The following is a 15,538-nucleotide window of genomic DNA, read 5'->3' as shown; positions in this document are numbered from 1 at the left end:
AATAGAATTTGCTCAGGTTGTTACGACTCAAAGCTGTTCTACTGCTCAAATGTGGAAGATAACACTGAGGCTGTGGGCTGTTTCTGGTATCCTCAGAGTTACAGTATTTTATTAGATTCTCGTTGTATTTCTGCCTCGCCATAAAACAGACTTCTTAATTCTAGGGGAATACACACTTTAATATTATAAAATACTCTTTATGTACTTTGGTTGCTTTTTGACTTATAGGCTTTTCTGGTCTTACAAACAAGTCCCCAAACTTGTGATACCAGCCAAAACCTAAGGTGAAATTTCCTTTATAACACAAAAGGCAGGACAGGGCACTAATGTGGGCAGCATCAGTCAGGATTCCTAACTTTAGTATATAACAGCTATTCCCTTCAACACAGCATAATAAAATAAAGAACTCTTAATCTTAGTGGTGTGTTTTTTTTCTTTTTTTTTTTTGCATTTTGAAACATCACTTTTGATTTCCTTTCAATTCATTATCAGAGATGGCAATCCTACCTTTGAATGGACACTTGACATGTGTGTATCCACACAGGTGTCCATTCCCAAAGTCCCTCTTAGAATTCTATGAGTCCACAGGTACTATTATACAACACTGATGGCATACATGAGTATGCTGGGTCCTATTTGCATTACAGATTATAAATGCTTAAGGGTGGAGCCTTCCTTTCCTCCCTCTCAAACTCCCTTTCCATAATCCTGGCCAATTCACTGATAAAGTTCCAAGTGCTGTGTAAATTCTTATGGACTGACTGCATAGACTGCAAGTCCCTACAAGGGAAGTAATCCCAGATCCGTTAGATCCATAGCTCATGCATTTAGTAATTTAATAAGCATTTTGAATGATCACTAATTCACAACATAATATTAGACAAGAGGCTTAAGGATTTTGTAGTGGCAGGCTCCTAAGGATATTTCCTTTACTTGAAACATTTTTGCTTGCTTGTTTAAATCAAGAAAATAAATTTCCTCAGAATACAGTTTCTTTAATTAAGATTTTAATGCTCATAATGAATGCGTTTCACACTCTTCCACAGAAAGCTTACCCTTAGTATAAAAAAAAATCAAACAAGAATGTTCTAATTAAAGTAAACTAAAGTCACTCTTTGATCTGATAATTAAAACAATAAATATTAAGAACGGTCAAGTACACAAAGACAGAAATGACAGACATTTCTACCTAGCTTCATAAATCTATCATGCTATGAAAAAGAAAAAAGCATGATCTTCTGTGCCAAGTATTTTATTTCATGCAGCACTAGACTTTCTAGTGTTCCAAGGCATATTCACAAAGAAGTAATTGCTTACTGTAAATGTTAAAGAAAACCAAGATTTGACCACCAGGCAGGAAATAATATCTGTCACTGAAACACCAACCTTTAAATGCAGATGGAATGAAGAAAGTATTTAGAAAAAGAAAGACATTTCAAATATAACATTACAAATGTTATTTTCTGTGATATACGAGACAGATAACATCTTGTGTTCTATGGAATTTAAGCTGAGCTACAATCTAAACCTGTCAAGGGCTTATCATAGCAGCCAGTAAGAGTTGTGCTTCAAATATAATTATAAAAAAAAAAATGTTGCCGGGCGGTGGTGATGCACACCTTTAATCCCAGCACTCTGGAGGCAGAGGAAGGCTGATCTCTCTGAGTTCGAGGCCGGGCTAGACCGACAGCCTCGAAAACAATACCAAGAAACCCTGTCTCATAAAAACCAAAAAAAAAAAAAATGTTGTTCTCATAAATTCTCAAGTACTGAGTCTTAAAGTATACCAAAACAGTCTAGTTTAATGAATGAACAAACACATAAATAAATAAATAAATGAATAAATAGATAACTCAGCAAACAAATCTGATAGAAATATGGATTTGTGATCACTATTTCACAGCAACTGAATCCAAAGTTCTATGCTATAACGACACGGTAGATTTGAAAAACTTGCTGCACAAATAGTTCCAAAAATGAAAACAGCGTCTTCACATCTTGCTATGTGAAATCTCCTAAGGAAGCGGGAATCTTATTGTTATGAAAGACTAGTGGAGAGTAGACCATGCTTTACTACTGATTGATGTTTTATGAGCACCCTACTGAAATACAATTCATATACACAAAACAACACACCTAGGCACGTGATCCATATTTTTAGTAAATTCCCAATGTTGTGCAACAACAATAATATTGATTTGGGAACATTTTATCAACATGAGAGTAACTTCAAATGACTCTGTAACTTTTACCTCATAGTACTGAGTGTGCATGAATATATTTCCCATTTCTGTAAATTTGGCAATTTGGGCTTTTAATGTTTTTATTTTAAAAATTATTTTTCATTTTACATACCATTCCCAGTTCCCCCTCTTACCACTTCTCCTGCCCTCCATTCCCCCCTCCTACACCCAACCACTCCTCATAGGGGTAAGGCCTTCTTTGGGTAGTCAACAAAGTCTGGTGTACCAAGTTGAGGCAGGACCAAATCCCCCCTCTCCCTATCAAGGCTGAGAAAGGTGTCCCACCACAGGGAATGGGTTCCACAAACCCAGTTCAGGGGCATTTAATTTTAGTTGAGTTGTAAGATGTTGTCTTTTGTGCCCGAATCCCCTCATTTAGACCACTATGTTCAAGGTTCATCAATTTTATAACATACCAGTGCATCATTCTTTCACTGAAATTGAATATTCTAAGGACGTTCATGTGAACACGTACTCTCAATTCTCTTGTGCTTGAGTCTTAGAGTAGAAATAGGACAAGTGACAACTCTGAGTGGTCTTCAAAGTTACACCACCACTGACATACTTATCGGCAGTGTATCCGAGCTGTAATTTTTTAACCATCCCCAACTCTCGTTCTCAACACAATTTGGTAAGTATCAAAGGGTATCTCATTGTCATTCAGACTTCCAGGTGGGTGAGCATTTTATCATGGGCATGTTCATGTTGGGTGTTTGCATACTTTCCATAGAAAATGACTATTCAGATCCTTTGTCTAGTTTTTTTTTAATTGGGTCACTTCTTGCTTTCATTGTTCTTCATATGTTCTAGGCATGTGTCCATCTCTGGCAGTTTGAATGAAATGGTCCCCTTTGCTCATAATTTAAATACTGGGTCTCCAGTTGGTAGAACTGCTTGGAAGGATTACTAGGTATGCCCTTCTTGGCGGAGCTGTATAACTGGGTATGGACTCTCAGGTTTCAAAGCCGACACCATTCCAGATCTCTCTCTCTCTGTCTCTCTCTCTCTCTCTCTGTCTCTCTCTCTCTCTCTCTCTGTCTGTCTGTCTCCCCCCCCCGTCTCCCCCCACCCCTCTCTCTCAGGATATGAGCTCTTAACTATCTTCGATCGCTCCAGTTCCATGTCTACCTGCCTGCCCCCACGCTTCCTGCCATCACTGTGATGAACTTCCCTTCTGAAACTGTGAGTCTCCAGTAAACTCTTTTTTCTCTAAATTGCCTGGATCACAGCAACAGAAAAGGAACTAAGACACTCTCACTAAGACACAAAGCTAGCAAATAATGCTTTCAATATGTGGGTTGTCTTTTCACTTTCTTAATAGTAACCTCTGAAATACAATGCACTTTTTGAATTCATTTTCCTTTAAAATGTTGTATTATGCTTTTAATTTTTGAGAACTTTACGTGTACATGAGTATACTATATTTATATCCTGATTCTTTTGTACTTTCGCCTACATGTACATATGGTTGGTCTGACCATCTGGGACTGTATAATCCATCAGGGAACTTGTTACTGGAGTAAAGTGATTGCCTCCACAGTGACAATTAATTGCTTATTTGATCATTAGATGTAGAGGACAAATGTCACAGTACACATGTGGAAGTCAGATGTCAACTGTGTTAAGTCATTTCTTTCCTGACATCATCCTTTTTATCCCTAAACAAACAAATCAGCCTCCCTAAAAACACCTTTGTTTGCTAAAAAAAGACTGTCTTGAATAAAAGTTGCTAAGTACAACTTTTATTATTGAGATACTGATTCTTAGACTATGGAATTAACATGTTTTAAGTTGTACTAAATTAATATAACATTGCAGAACTATGGTACAGAACCATGATTTGGTAGCAGTTAGGTGTAAAGTACTATTTGGAATAGGTAGTTGAATGGAAACAATAATGACTCTGAACGCCATGCCATTACCTGTATTAAGTAATCACTTCCATTGGATAGTCAGAAACACAAAGACACACAAAAGGAATAACATACAATGAGAAACAGACAGATGACATGATACAGGCATGCATGAGTAAAAAGGCATAAGTAACAGAGACCTCTCTTTGACAGTCCACCACAAGCAACATGCAGTATCAGGTTCTGATGCAAAGAACTCAGAGACCGAAACTTCCAAAGAGTCTAGCTGTGTGTATCTCAACTGAAGAGGAAGCACTGCTGCCTGCCCTCCTCCTCCTGCTGAGGCTGAAGGTCCCAACTGAGAGACAGAGCACAGGGTGTGAGGCAGTTCCCAGGGAAGTTTCTCTGAGACATGGTCCAGACTTATCCCCCAGAGCTCCTCTGAGAACCCTTGGGTAGAAAAAGTCTGAAAGGAAAATGCACTTGGACAGAAGAAGCTTAGTGGATATCCTTTAAGATTTTCAGAAGGAAGCCAGGCCAGGCGACTGGGATCTAACATAAGGGGTCATTGCCATGGTAAAGGTTGTGGCATTGGCCTGAGGGAAGTACAGTGTCCACTAGAGAGGGCTGAGAGTCAATACGTAATCATAAAGAAAAAAGAAGCCATGAATTTGAGAGGAAGTTAGCTTAGGAGAGGTATGAAGGTAAGAAAATAAAGGAGAGAAATAATGCAATTTTACTTTAATCTTTTAAAATTGAAAAGAAAAGAAAGCATGTACAGGGCTTGTATTTGAGCCAGATGGGGTCCCAGCACTGAGAGAGGTAAGTAGACAGAAGCTTCCATTCCTAACCAAGAAGCTATCTTCAACTGGCATCTGATCACAAAGGAAAAACAAACTTTCACCAACAGAATCTCACAGGGTATATTAATCACACTACTGTGTCCATCAGTAGAAGACTAACACAAAACGAACTCCATGGGACTTCTGTAGACATTTTGTCTCATATTGCTTTGTTTGGGATGTTTTTGTCTCATTGGTCATTTTTTTATATATTATAGTTTCTGCTTTTTTGTCTTTTATGGATTGTGTGTGTTGTGTTTTCCTATTCAGATTTGTTTGTTTACTTGTTTTTTTGGTGGGGTGTACGTAACTGGGTGCAAGTCATGTTAGTCAATAGCAAAGACAATTAAATGCTAGTTAAGATTACCTTTTTCCCAAAGATGACGAAAGCGTGTGCCCAAAGGCTGATTAAGAACCACGAGGCAGTATTTCAAATTTCCTAAAAGAAAAGAAAAAGGGTAAAACACACACAGAGATGAACTGAGCCCCCACCCATGATCTGGGTCTGAATCCTAAGCTCCATGGACTTAACGGGGACTGTGACAGCAGTTACTCTAGCACACCGTCCTTTTAAAAGAGATCATGTATTAACAGGACTTGCTTTGTTCAGAATGTATTAACAGGACTTGCTTTGTTCAGAATGTCTGTCTGTCTCTCATCATTTCAGGAATGTATCATGAACGCAGCTCACAGTAAAGGAAGATGAACTTTTATTGCAGGAGATAAGTGCTTTTAATATGAGTTCTCATCCTTAAGAAGATCCAGCAGTGACATGACACACTCCGCTAGCCCCTGCCTTTATGCTCTCCAGTCATTTTAGGAGCTGGTGTCACTCAGGGTGCTGGCGTCCGCTGTCACACTCGTCCCCGCTCACTCGTGTTACTATTTTTATTACATCCCACCTCACTTTGACCTTTCTAATGTAAAACCATGTGTGTTCTCACAAACCCTACCATGTCTTTATTCAAGTATTCTAGTTCACTCAAGTATTCAGATGATACTATACAAAGACACAGGCGATGTTATTTTCTGAACTTTTATAGAAGGAAAATAGGCAAAGGTCAAGAAGAAACAGGTTCCTGAAGCTGGGACGGGGCTCGAAAATGAGTCACTTCTAACTTCCTGTGATGAACTTTATACAGTACAAAGAAAATGCAATCAAGCTGTTGAGAATGCACCAGTTTTGCTCAAGAACTCCTCAATTGCAGAAATCAAATAATTGCTTAGTGATAAGAAAAACCATTTTGTGAGGCGTCTCACTATTAGAAACAGGAAAGATAAGGTAATGAAAAGAATATGTCATCATGTACAACAAACTTTATTACTAATTATACTACATGCACTGAGGGCTACAAAGAAGAGTAAATTTATAGGCTACATGTCCAATATAATGTTGCTAATATTCAGACTGTATATTCAACAATATAAGTATATGAGGAAGGCCAGATAACAGAGGCCATGAATTTGAAAGAAAGCATGGGAAGGCTTGAAGGGAGGAATAGGAAAGAGGGAATGATATAGTTATAATCTCAAAACAATTCAAGAAGCAATAGAGAAAGAAGTAGCATCTTAATAATGTAGGACATTAGCAAAAATATAAAATTCAAAAGTAACACTTGACATTTCATTGGAATAGAACTTAAGATCTGTACAGAATGTGTGTACGAGAATGAGTTGTAAAGTGCTTCCTGTATATCTGAGGAACGTACAAACAGACGAAGCTACAGACAGATGACCGGACTTGGAGAAAAGAACAAAGAATGAGGGAGAAACTATGTTTGCTCACTATTACAGGGAAGAAAAGGTCAACAAACAATTAGAGAAGAATATGTAAAATGAATAGCAGTTGCTTTCAAAGTAACAGAGTATAGGGGTTGACAACACTCAGTACCAGAGAGAGCAACAAATCAGCAGCAGCATGACCAAAGACCTGTCTGTGATTTCATGACTTCCCAAGCAATTCTGGGGAACAGAAGAGACGGGGTATAAGCAACGAGGATGGTGACAGTGCTTACTAGGTTAACTTTAGGAAGACAGCTTTGGTAAAAGTCAAGAATGTTTTCGTTATAATCACCTCACCTAAAAAAAATTCTGAGGGGGGCTTAGTGGTCAAGAGCATTTGCTGTCTTTGCAAAGGACCTGAATTCCGTTGCCAGCACCATCTAAGGTGACTGTGTGTGTGTGTGTGTGTGTGTGTGTGTGTGTGTGTGTGTGTGTGTGTGTGTGTGTGTGTGTGTGTTCTACCCTATAGGGATTTGTCTGTTTCTAGCCAAAGACATGTATACAGAACCTCGTTAATGCCCTTCTAAGAACTACCCATACAGTGGTGGAGGACCTTGACTTCTGCCTTTGTGTCCCTATCTGCCACTGAGGAGCAAAGGCTGATGAATTCATATGCTCAAAGTCCAGCAGCCGTGTCACTGTGGATCCTAAGAATAGGATGACATCACGAATCCCCTCTCCACATGTCATTGTCTACTGGAGCTCATTTCTATGACAAACAAAATAAACTTTCCAGCCCTTTCTAAGTCCTGGCCTTGACTCTAGAACACTGCAAGGGAAGCAAGAGTGAGTTCAGCAGCGAATACCACAAACAGAGGCTAGTCACAATTGTATGAAAATCAAATGTCTTCATCCTTTCTCCTTCCTTCCTCTTTTTACAAGTTGTCAAATCACCTCAGAGGAGCTTGTGAGACAAGAAAATCTCTAGCTCTTGTCTCTGACAAGGTCTACTTTGAAAAAGGAACTGATTGACACTGCTTTTGTTTATGTGTTACTGTCATTTTTAAATATTTTTTTAACTCAGGATTTTTGTGGCTCAAAAAACAATCTGGTAGGAAGGACAGACATTGTTGTTTTTCTAGAACAGTGGTTCTCAATCTTTCTTAATGCTTTGACCCTTTAATATGGTTCCTCATGTTGTGGTGATGTCCAACCACAAAATTATTTTTGTTATTATTTCACAACTGTAATTTTGGTACTGTCATGAATTTTAATGTAAATATCTGATAAGCAGACAGCCTTAGATGATCTCTGTGAAAGGGTCATGTGACACCCCCATGGGGGTTGTGACAGGTTAAGAACCATTGTTCTAGATCAACATTCTCATGGTAATAGCTGTAAGAATGTTTCATTTTTAAAAAGAATCCAGGACTGTAAAATGGTTTATCTATGATCTGCTAATGATGTCATTAATAACAAGGAATTACTTCAATTATTTCTACACAAAACATTCATGCAAGGTTGTACACAGCAGTAAGTTAGCTAGTTTCTTCAAATTTACTCCAGTTTTCTCATGGAATCTCATGGTCTCTCGCTTTCTAATCTTGTCTCCTCTGGAATCCTGACTAAATGAAGTTAGTATGACATTTACTTCACACTCAAAATCCTCATAATAACTGATCCACAGCAGACTGCAGAAAAAGAAGCATTCAAAACCAAGCAGACCCAAACAGTATATATAGGAGTATGTCCACATAGAAATCCCTACCTCAGTAGCTCCATGTTACACATATATTGAACCATGGACAATTCTCACCATTCATAGAGTTCAAAAGAATCAATTAAAATTGAGACAAAAAATTAACACTCTTATTCTAAGATTAAGTTATTACATAATGCTGTTCCTCAAATATACAAAAAGTTTTTATGATTTTTTATTTTTTATTATGAAAAACTTCTTTGTTATCTTATAAAGACACAATTTTTCATTTATCCATAAAAAACATGTAATATGCTCCACTTTAAGGAACAAAGAAAAACATAAATTTACCATTATTCTTCAAAGGATGATGACAAATTCCCAAACACTGATTTACAGAAACTACCATGCTATAAACTGCATGGCCACAAGTTTATGACATGAAAGTAAAGGTGAGGTCAAATCACCAGCCACGGGCTGAAAGAAGAGAGCTTTTGAACACCAAGGACTAGTGAGCTAGTGAACGTAAGTTCTTTGCTAAAGAAAGGAGAGCTCTGTCTTCTCTCTGCTGCACAGACGGGGCACTGCTCTGGAGGAACAGGTAACTCTGTGAGCAAGGAACAGCAGCCGTGATGGGCCCGACTACCGAGCAGTACCAGAAGTAAGTGATAGCTAAAAAGAACACAACAGACAACTGAAATAGCTTGCTCTGACCCAGTGGGCAAGCCTGGAACAATCTGAGCCACAAAAGACAATATTAAATCAAAGTACAAAATTAAACATTTATAAGATCATACTTACGGGGGGGGATTAATTAACAAAGTGGGAGAACCCTAATTGCAGAGTGTATATCTGTCTGCTACCCATATCAGCATCTATCATGAAATTACTGATTTTATTACCTATTCAGGAAGCAAAAGTAAGAGAACAAATAGCAAGTAGCAGACAGAAGCAGCAAATAGCAAAAGACCAGCAACGTGGGAACTTACAGCATCTGTCAGCAAACATTAGAGCCTCTGAGAGAGCACACACGAGCAGCAGAAGAATGACTATGAACGGGGAAGTGCTGCTGAGGCAGCCATGCTCAGGTTCCTAATGAGGGCTTTCCATGGAGAGCAAGGTGGTCTCTCCATGGATGAATTCTGTCTTGGCCTTATCAGGCCCACTGCAGGCATTTTAACAGTTTGCAACAGACAAGAGGTGCCCTGTTAGAAATGGTTTTCCTCTAGATTGCTGGTTAACCTATGGGTTGCCACCCCTTTGGGGTTGCATATTGGATATCCTGTACATCAGATATTTACATTACAATTCATAACAGTAGCAAAATTACAGCTGTAAGGTAGCAACGAAATAATTTTATAGTTGGTTTGGGGTCAGCACAACAGGAGGAACTATCTTCAAGGGTCACATCATTAGGAAGGTTGAGAACCACTGCTCTAGATCTTCTCCTCTATGGTTTCGATATCTTTGCCCTTACCTACTCGTTATTCTCAGTCTATCCATTAATGGTGGGATTATCTTGCCACCTGTGGAGTCCTAAGGAACCCTTCAAAGAAATCTTCCATAAGCAGGCCCTTTAAAACAAGGGCAAACAGCGTATGATAAATTACTAATATAATTTGTATCACACCCACCAACAACAGTTATATATCATACGGTATGACCATAGCCACAATATGTTAAAACAACATTCAGTCCAAAGCCCACAGAAACCCAATCCAACTGAGGAGGGAAATATCAGATACATTTCAACATTAGAGCAGCTTACAATACCCTTTTCCAGTAGTTGTCAAAACTGCCAAGGGTACCAAAGACAACGGGAGTCATGAATACTACCACAGATAAGATGAATCTTAGAGAATACGACAACTATATGTTATCCTGGATGGGTTCCTGGAGCAGAAAGACAATAGTAAGTAAATACTTTGGAAACTTGGTAAAGTGCAGAACAAATAATAATGCATATCTTTATTACATCAGCACTTGCTCATTAATGTTAACAAATATACCACATAAAGCTGTATGCTATATCAGAGAAATTATACATGTGGCTGTCTACTTGAGAATCCTATCCTCTTAATTTTTTCAAAACCTTAAAAAAATCAAATACTTTAATTTTTATTATTTATTTATTTATTTTAAAATTTGAGATAAGGGTCTCTTTATGTAGCCATTAATGCCCTGGAACTCATTAAGTAGACCAGGGTGGTCTCAAACTCAGAAATCCACCTCCCTCTACTTCCTGAGTACTTAGATTAGAAACATGTATATACCACTGTGCCTGACCATTAATTTTTAAAACCTAGTGTAAGAACAAAATCTAGGCTTGAAAACTATTCCATGAAGTATTGTTAGTGATTGTTCAATGTGACCAGACTCCTTATATCCATGAAAGAGAATCCAACTGTATTTGAACTTTAATAGAAGAGCTAAGAAGAAACTCAGGAGGAACAAGCAACACTATTCCATCTCTAGAAAACTGTAGTTTTATCAAGACTTTCTTTTAGCTAAAAACATTAAACATGGAAATAAGACTTCAAATATGCAGAAAACCAGCTTCTGTGACATTAAACATTAATTGTACCACAGACGAAAATTATACTATTTGCAACTTTAAATCAATAATCTCAAATTTCAGTAGTGCAATTTAGAAGTGAACGGCTTTTCTATTGTTTTCAAAGAGAAATTAATATTTAATAGTATTTGTGGTGGTTTGAATAAGAATGCCCCCCCATGAGTCCATTCCCATTGGAGGGATACTCTCTTAGCCTAGATACATGTGGGAGGGCCTAGGCCCTGCCCCAAATGACTTGACAGGTTTGATGACCCCTCAAGGAAGTTTTTACCCTCCCTGGGGAGTGGATGGGGGATGTAATGGGGGTGGGGGTCGGTGGGGGGGGCATGGGAGGGAGAGGGAACTGGGATTGATATGTAAAATAAGATTGTTTCTAATTTAAATAAAATTTATAAACAAAAGGAAGAAAACTCATGCTAACGTAAGTTACGAAATGAAATAAAGAAAACATTCCATTATTTGGAGTATTAAGATTACAAAAAAAAAAAAAAAAGAATGGCATGGCCCCATAGGCAAATAGATTTGAATGGCAGTCATCAGGGAGTAGCAGTATTTATTTGAAAGGATTGGGAGGTGTGCCCTTGTTGGAAGAAGTGTGTAACTGCGGGTCTACTTTGAGGTTTCAAGTGTTCAACTGAAGCCCAGAATCCGTCTCTTCCTGCTGCCTGTGGAACTCTCTCAGCTACTTCTCCAGCACCATGCTTGCCTATGTGCTGGCATGATGACAATGGAATAAACCTCTGAAACCGTAAGCAAGCCCCAATTAAATGCTTTCCTTTATAAAAGTTGCCATGGCTGCAGTGTCTCTTCATAGCAACAGAACATTGACTAAGACAATATTTAATATGCAAACCAGGCCTACCTATGTTTACAGAAGAAAGTCCTATGTTTTCTTTCTAATCTGATTTCTTAGGGTTTCTATAACTCTGATAAAACAACATTACTAAAAGCAAATGCTGTACAAAAAGGTTTATTCCATTGTATAGTTAATAGTCTATATGCAGGAAAGTCAGTGTAGGAACTCAAGGCAGGAACCTGGAGACAAGAACAGATGCAGACACCATGGAGGGGTGTGGCTTACTGGCTGGCTTCTCATGGCTTGCTCAGTCTGCTTTCTTACAGCATGCAGGACCACAAACCCAGAGGTGGTCCTTGGCCATTCTCCGAGACAACAACAGGTGTGACTACAGCCCAGTCCTACGGAGGCATTTTCTCTGTTTTGATTGCCTCTCTTCCCCAGTATAGCTAGGTTTGTGTCAAGGTGACAGAATACAATTCAACTACAGAAGGTAGAAGGGCCACAACATATGGTGCTGACGGGTGGCCTCACTCACCTCTGCAGCTTACCAGGCACACTGTGATTTACCTGTGCCCTGGAGAACACATTAACAAATCAACTAGTTTCACATAAAATAATCTCCAAAAATGACAAAATTAAAGATACTTTCCAGCGCCGGGCGGTGGTGGCGCACACCTTTAATCCCAGCACTCGGGAGGCAGAGGCAGGCGGATCTCTGTGAGTCCCAGGCCGGGCTGGACCGACAGCCTCCAAAACAATACAGAGAAACCCTGTCTCGTAAAAACCAAAAAAAAAAAAAAAAAAAAAAAAAAAAAACTTTCCAGCATGTACTGAAGACAATACACATTCTATAAAAGCATTATCATATATATCAAGGTCAAAAGCTTCATACAGAATCTCACCAGCTCCAATGGAAGCAGAAGCAGAGACCCACAGCTAAACAGTGAGCCAAACTCCTGGAATCCAGTTGTAGAGAGAGAGGAGTGATGAGCAAAGGGGTCAAGACCAGGCTGGGGAAACCCATAGAAACAGCTGACCTGAACAATGGGGAGGTCATGAACCTTAGATTTGGAAACCAGCATAGGACTAAAACAGGTCCCCTGAATGTGGGTGTCAGTTAGGAAGCCTGGGCTGTCTGTGGGGCCTCTGGTAGTAGAACAGTATTTATCCTCAGTGCACGAATAGACTTTGGGAGCTCATTCCCCATGGAGGGATACTCTCTTAGCCAAGATACATGGGGGAGGGCCTAGGCCCTGCCCCAAATGATTTGACAGACTTTGATGATCCTGCATGAAGGCCTCACCCTTTCTGGGGAGCAGAAGATGGATGGGATTGGGGGGGAGGTGTTGGGGGAGTGCATGGGAGGATGGGAGAAAGAGGGAACTGGGGTTGATATGTAAAATAAGATTGTTTCTAATTTAAACAAAAAAGAAAAGAAAAAACTCTCACCAGCTCCAACAGGAACTAAGTGGCAGGAAGACAGGACATGAGAGATTCTGGGAAGATGTGTAGGTATGCAGGCAAGAGAGTCTTGGTATGAGCAAGGTTGAGAACCATTGGTATTATGGTATAAAGTCCTGATAATGACATCATTTCATTTTAAGCTTTCTTTTAAAATTATATTTGGGCCAGGTGGTAGTGGTACATGCCTTTAATTCCAGCACTCAAGAGGTAGAGGCAGGCAGATCTCTGAGTTCCAGGCCAGTGTGGTCTAGAGATTGAGTTCCAGAACAGGCTCCAAAACTACACAAAGAAACCTTGTTTCAAAAGGCCAAAACACAAACAAATAAACAACTACTGTATCCAGCTTTTACAAAAGTTCTTGAATTCAGGTTCTCATGCTGGTAAAGCAACTAATTTGCTCACTGAGCCCTCTCTCTAATCCTTCATCTTGCCTTTGAAAGCATGAACTGATAGGAGATTAAAAGAATGCACATATGTTAAAATACCATTTATAATAGAAGTATTACTGAAATGAGTTGCTAAGTTGCCAAGTTTGTGTACACTGTATTTTTAAAATACTAGAGCAAAAATAAATTGTTAGTAGCCAAAACACATGCCAATCATTACACATATAACTGTTACTTTGTTAAAGACCCAAAACACCATTATTATGACTTTCTCCTCCCTACAGAGTATTATAATTAAATAATAAATACTTTGTAGCACTTAGTCTCATATCTGCATTCACAAACATCTACTTTTAAACACAGCCTTTTTTTGTAATCAACATCATCAAATCAATCTGTTGTCTGGGGAAAAAATTACATGTGAATGATGCATAACTATTAAAAAGCTCTGAACAAATATTCTAACAAAAGTCTATTAAAATAACTGAATTACCAATAGACTATGAAGAATTGATAAGTCAAATATAAGAAAAATAAGAAAAGTAAACAAAGAGTTGTATAAGCATACTTCTGGAGAAATCTTTCCTGCCCTCCCCCAAGTGTAAACTGATGGCTTATTCCACTTCCATTCATAAGGTGCCTTGGCCTGGATAACTAGTGACAAAGTCACTCTACCCTCTATCACCTTCGGCTTCTACCCCATTCCTCTGTCTTCAGAAAAAGTGACTTCTAAAAATGTATTTATTGAGCCGGGCATTGGTGGCGCACGCCTTTAATCCCAGCACTCGGGAGGCAGAGGCAGGCGGATCTCTGTGAGTTCGAGACCAGCCTGGACTACCAAGCAAGTTCCAGGACAGCCTCCAAAGCCACAGAGAAACCCTGTCTTGAAAAACCAAAAAAAAATGTATTTATTGTTATTCCATGTACAATGATGTTTTTGCCTGCATGTATGTCTGTATGAGGGTGACAGATCCACTGGAACTGGATTTACAGACAGTTGTGAGTTGCCATGTGGGTGACAGGAATTGAACCTGGGTCCTCTATATCCCCAACCCATGCAAAAGTAATCTTCAAAAGACATTTATCTATCAACATCTGAAACAGTCACTGCCAAGGCCAACGGTGGCCTTGTATTATAAAACGCAATAGCTAATAATTCCATCTCATTTTGCATTAGACAGCTTGGTCTCATGGCAGAGTTGGTAGCCGGCTTATCCTACTTTATCGTTCATGTTAATTCCTACAGTCCTGTATGTGCATTACCTCAGAAGCTGCTTGTTCTATCTATACAAAATCATAATATTTCCATCACATGCTCGTGCTTGCCTGCACTCTGAACCTGCCTTGTTCCTCCTAATAAATTTATCAACAAAACTTTCAATCACCGGTTTTCATAATATCTCCCTATTCTAGAACATAAGTTCCTGAATGCATTACCTACAAGGGCACATACACAGTCAGCATTCAATAAATATCTGCTGAGTAGTTCTTCCAACATAAGACTTTATGTCCATTTATAATAAGTTAGTTCCAGATGCCTTTTTTAATAAATAAAAAACCTACTCCCTCCAATTTGTCTACATTCTGTCATTTGGATGCCTCCTATTATAATTACTTACAGAATGAAACTACTCCCTTCTAAAAGCCGACAGTTTGGTCTACATCCTGAAGCCCTGAAAAACCCTATAAATGAACAGCTGGTAAAATGTTTCTGAGAGGTCACCAGGAAAGAGTAGCGAGCACTAACTTTGCTTTCACACAGCTAAGTGCAGCTCTCCTCACTACATCTCAAGACTATCTGACAGAACTAGAGATAAGCCACAGAAGAGCAGCCGTACCAGTAAGGGCTAGGAGATACTTTTCATTGAGAACAGACTGACTTTTTCTAAGCTAAACATATATTTATCTTTAACATTACTTAGGAAGTAAAGGAATCCATATAACATTCATTGAGC

General features: G+C 38.9%; 1 protein-coding gene across 8 annotated transcripts in view; it reads right to left on the bottom strand.

The window, feature by feature from the left end:
* Positions 1 to 15,538, bottom strand: part of Tpk1 (thiamin pyrophosphokinase 1) — a 312,826-nt gene that overhangs the window by 246,254 nt on the left and 51,034 nt on the right. For 6 of the 8 annotated variants that reach the window (XM_040740432.1, XM_040740430.1, XM_040740433.1 and 3 more), the window contains one exon: positions 5,306 to 5,377. The exons of the other annotated variants lie outside the window; for them this stretch is intronic. In XM_040740432.1, the coding sequence (XP_040596366.1) occupies positions 5,306 to 5,377 (72 nt within the window). The remainder of the gene's footprint in view (positions 1 to 5,305; positions 5,378 to 15,538) is intronic. 8 annotated transcript variants of the gene reach the window in all.

Source organism: Mesocricetus auratus, unplaced genomic scaffold (assembly GCF_017639785.1).
Source record: "Mesocricetus auratus isolate SY011 unplaced genomic scaffold, BCM_Maur_2.0 Super-Scaffold_100694, whole genome shotgun sequence".
Lineage (NCBI taxonomy): Eukaryota > Metazoa > Chordata > Mammalia > Rodentia > Cricetidae > Mesocricetus > Mesocricetus auratus.
Note: the sequence above shows the minus strand (reverse complement) of the source record. Positions and strands in the feature narration are given on the sequence as shown.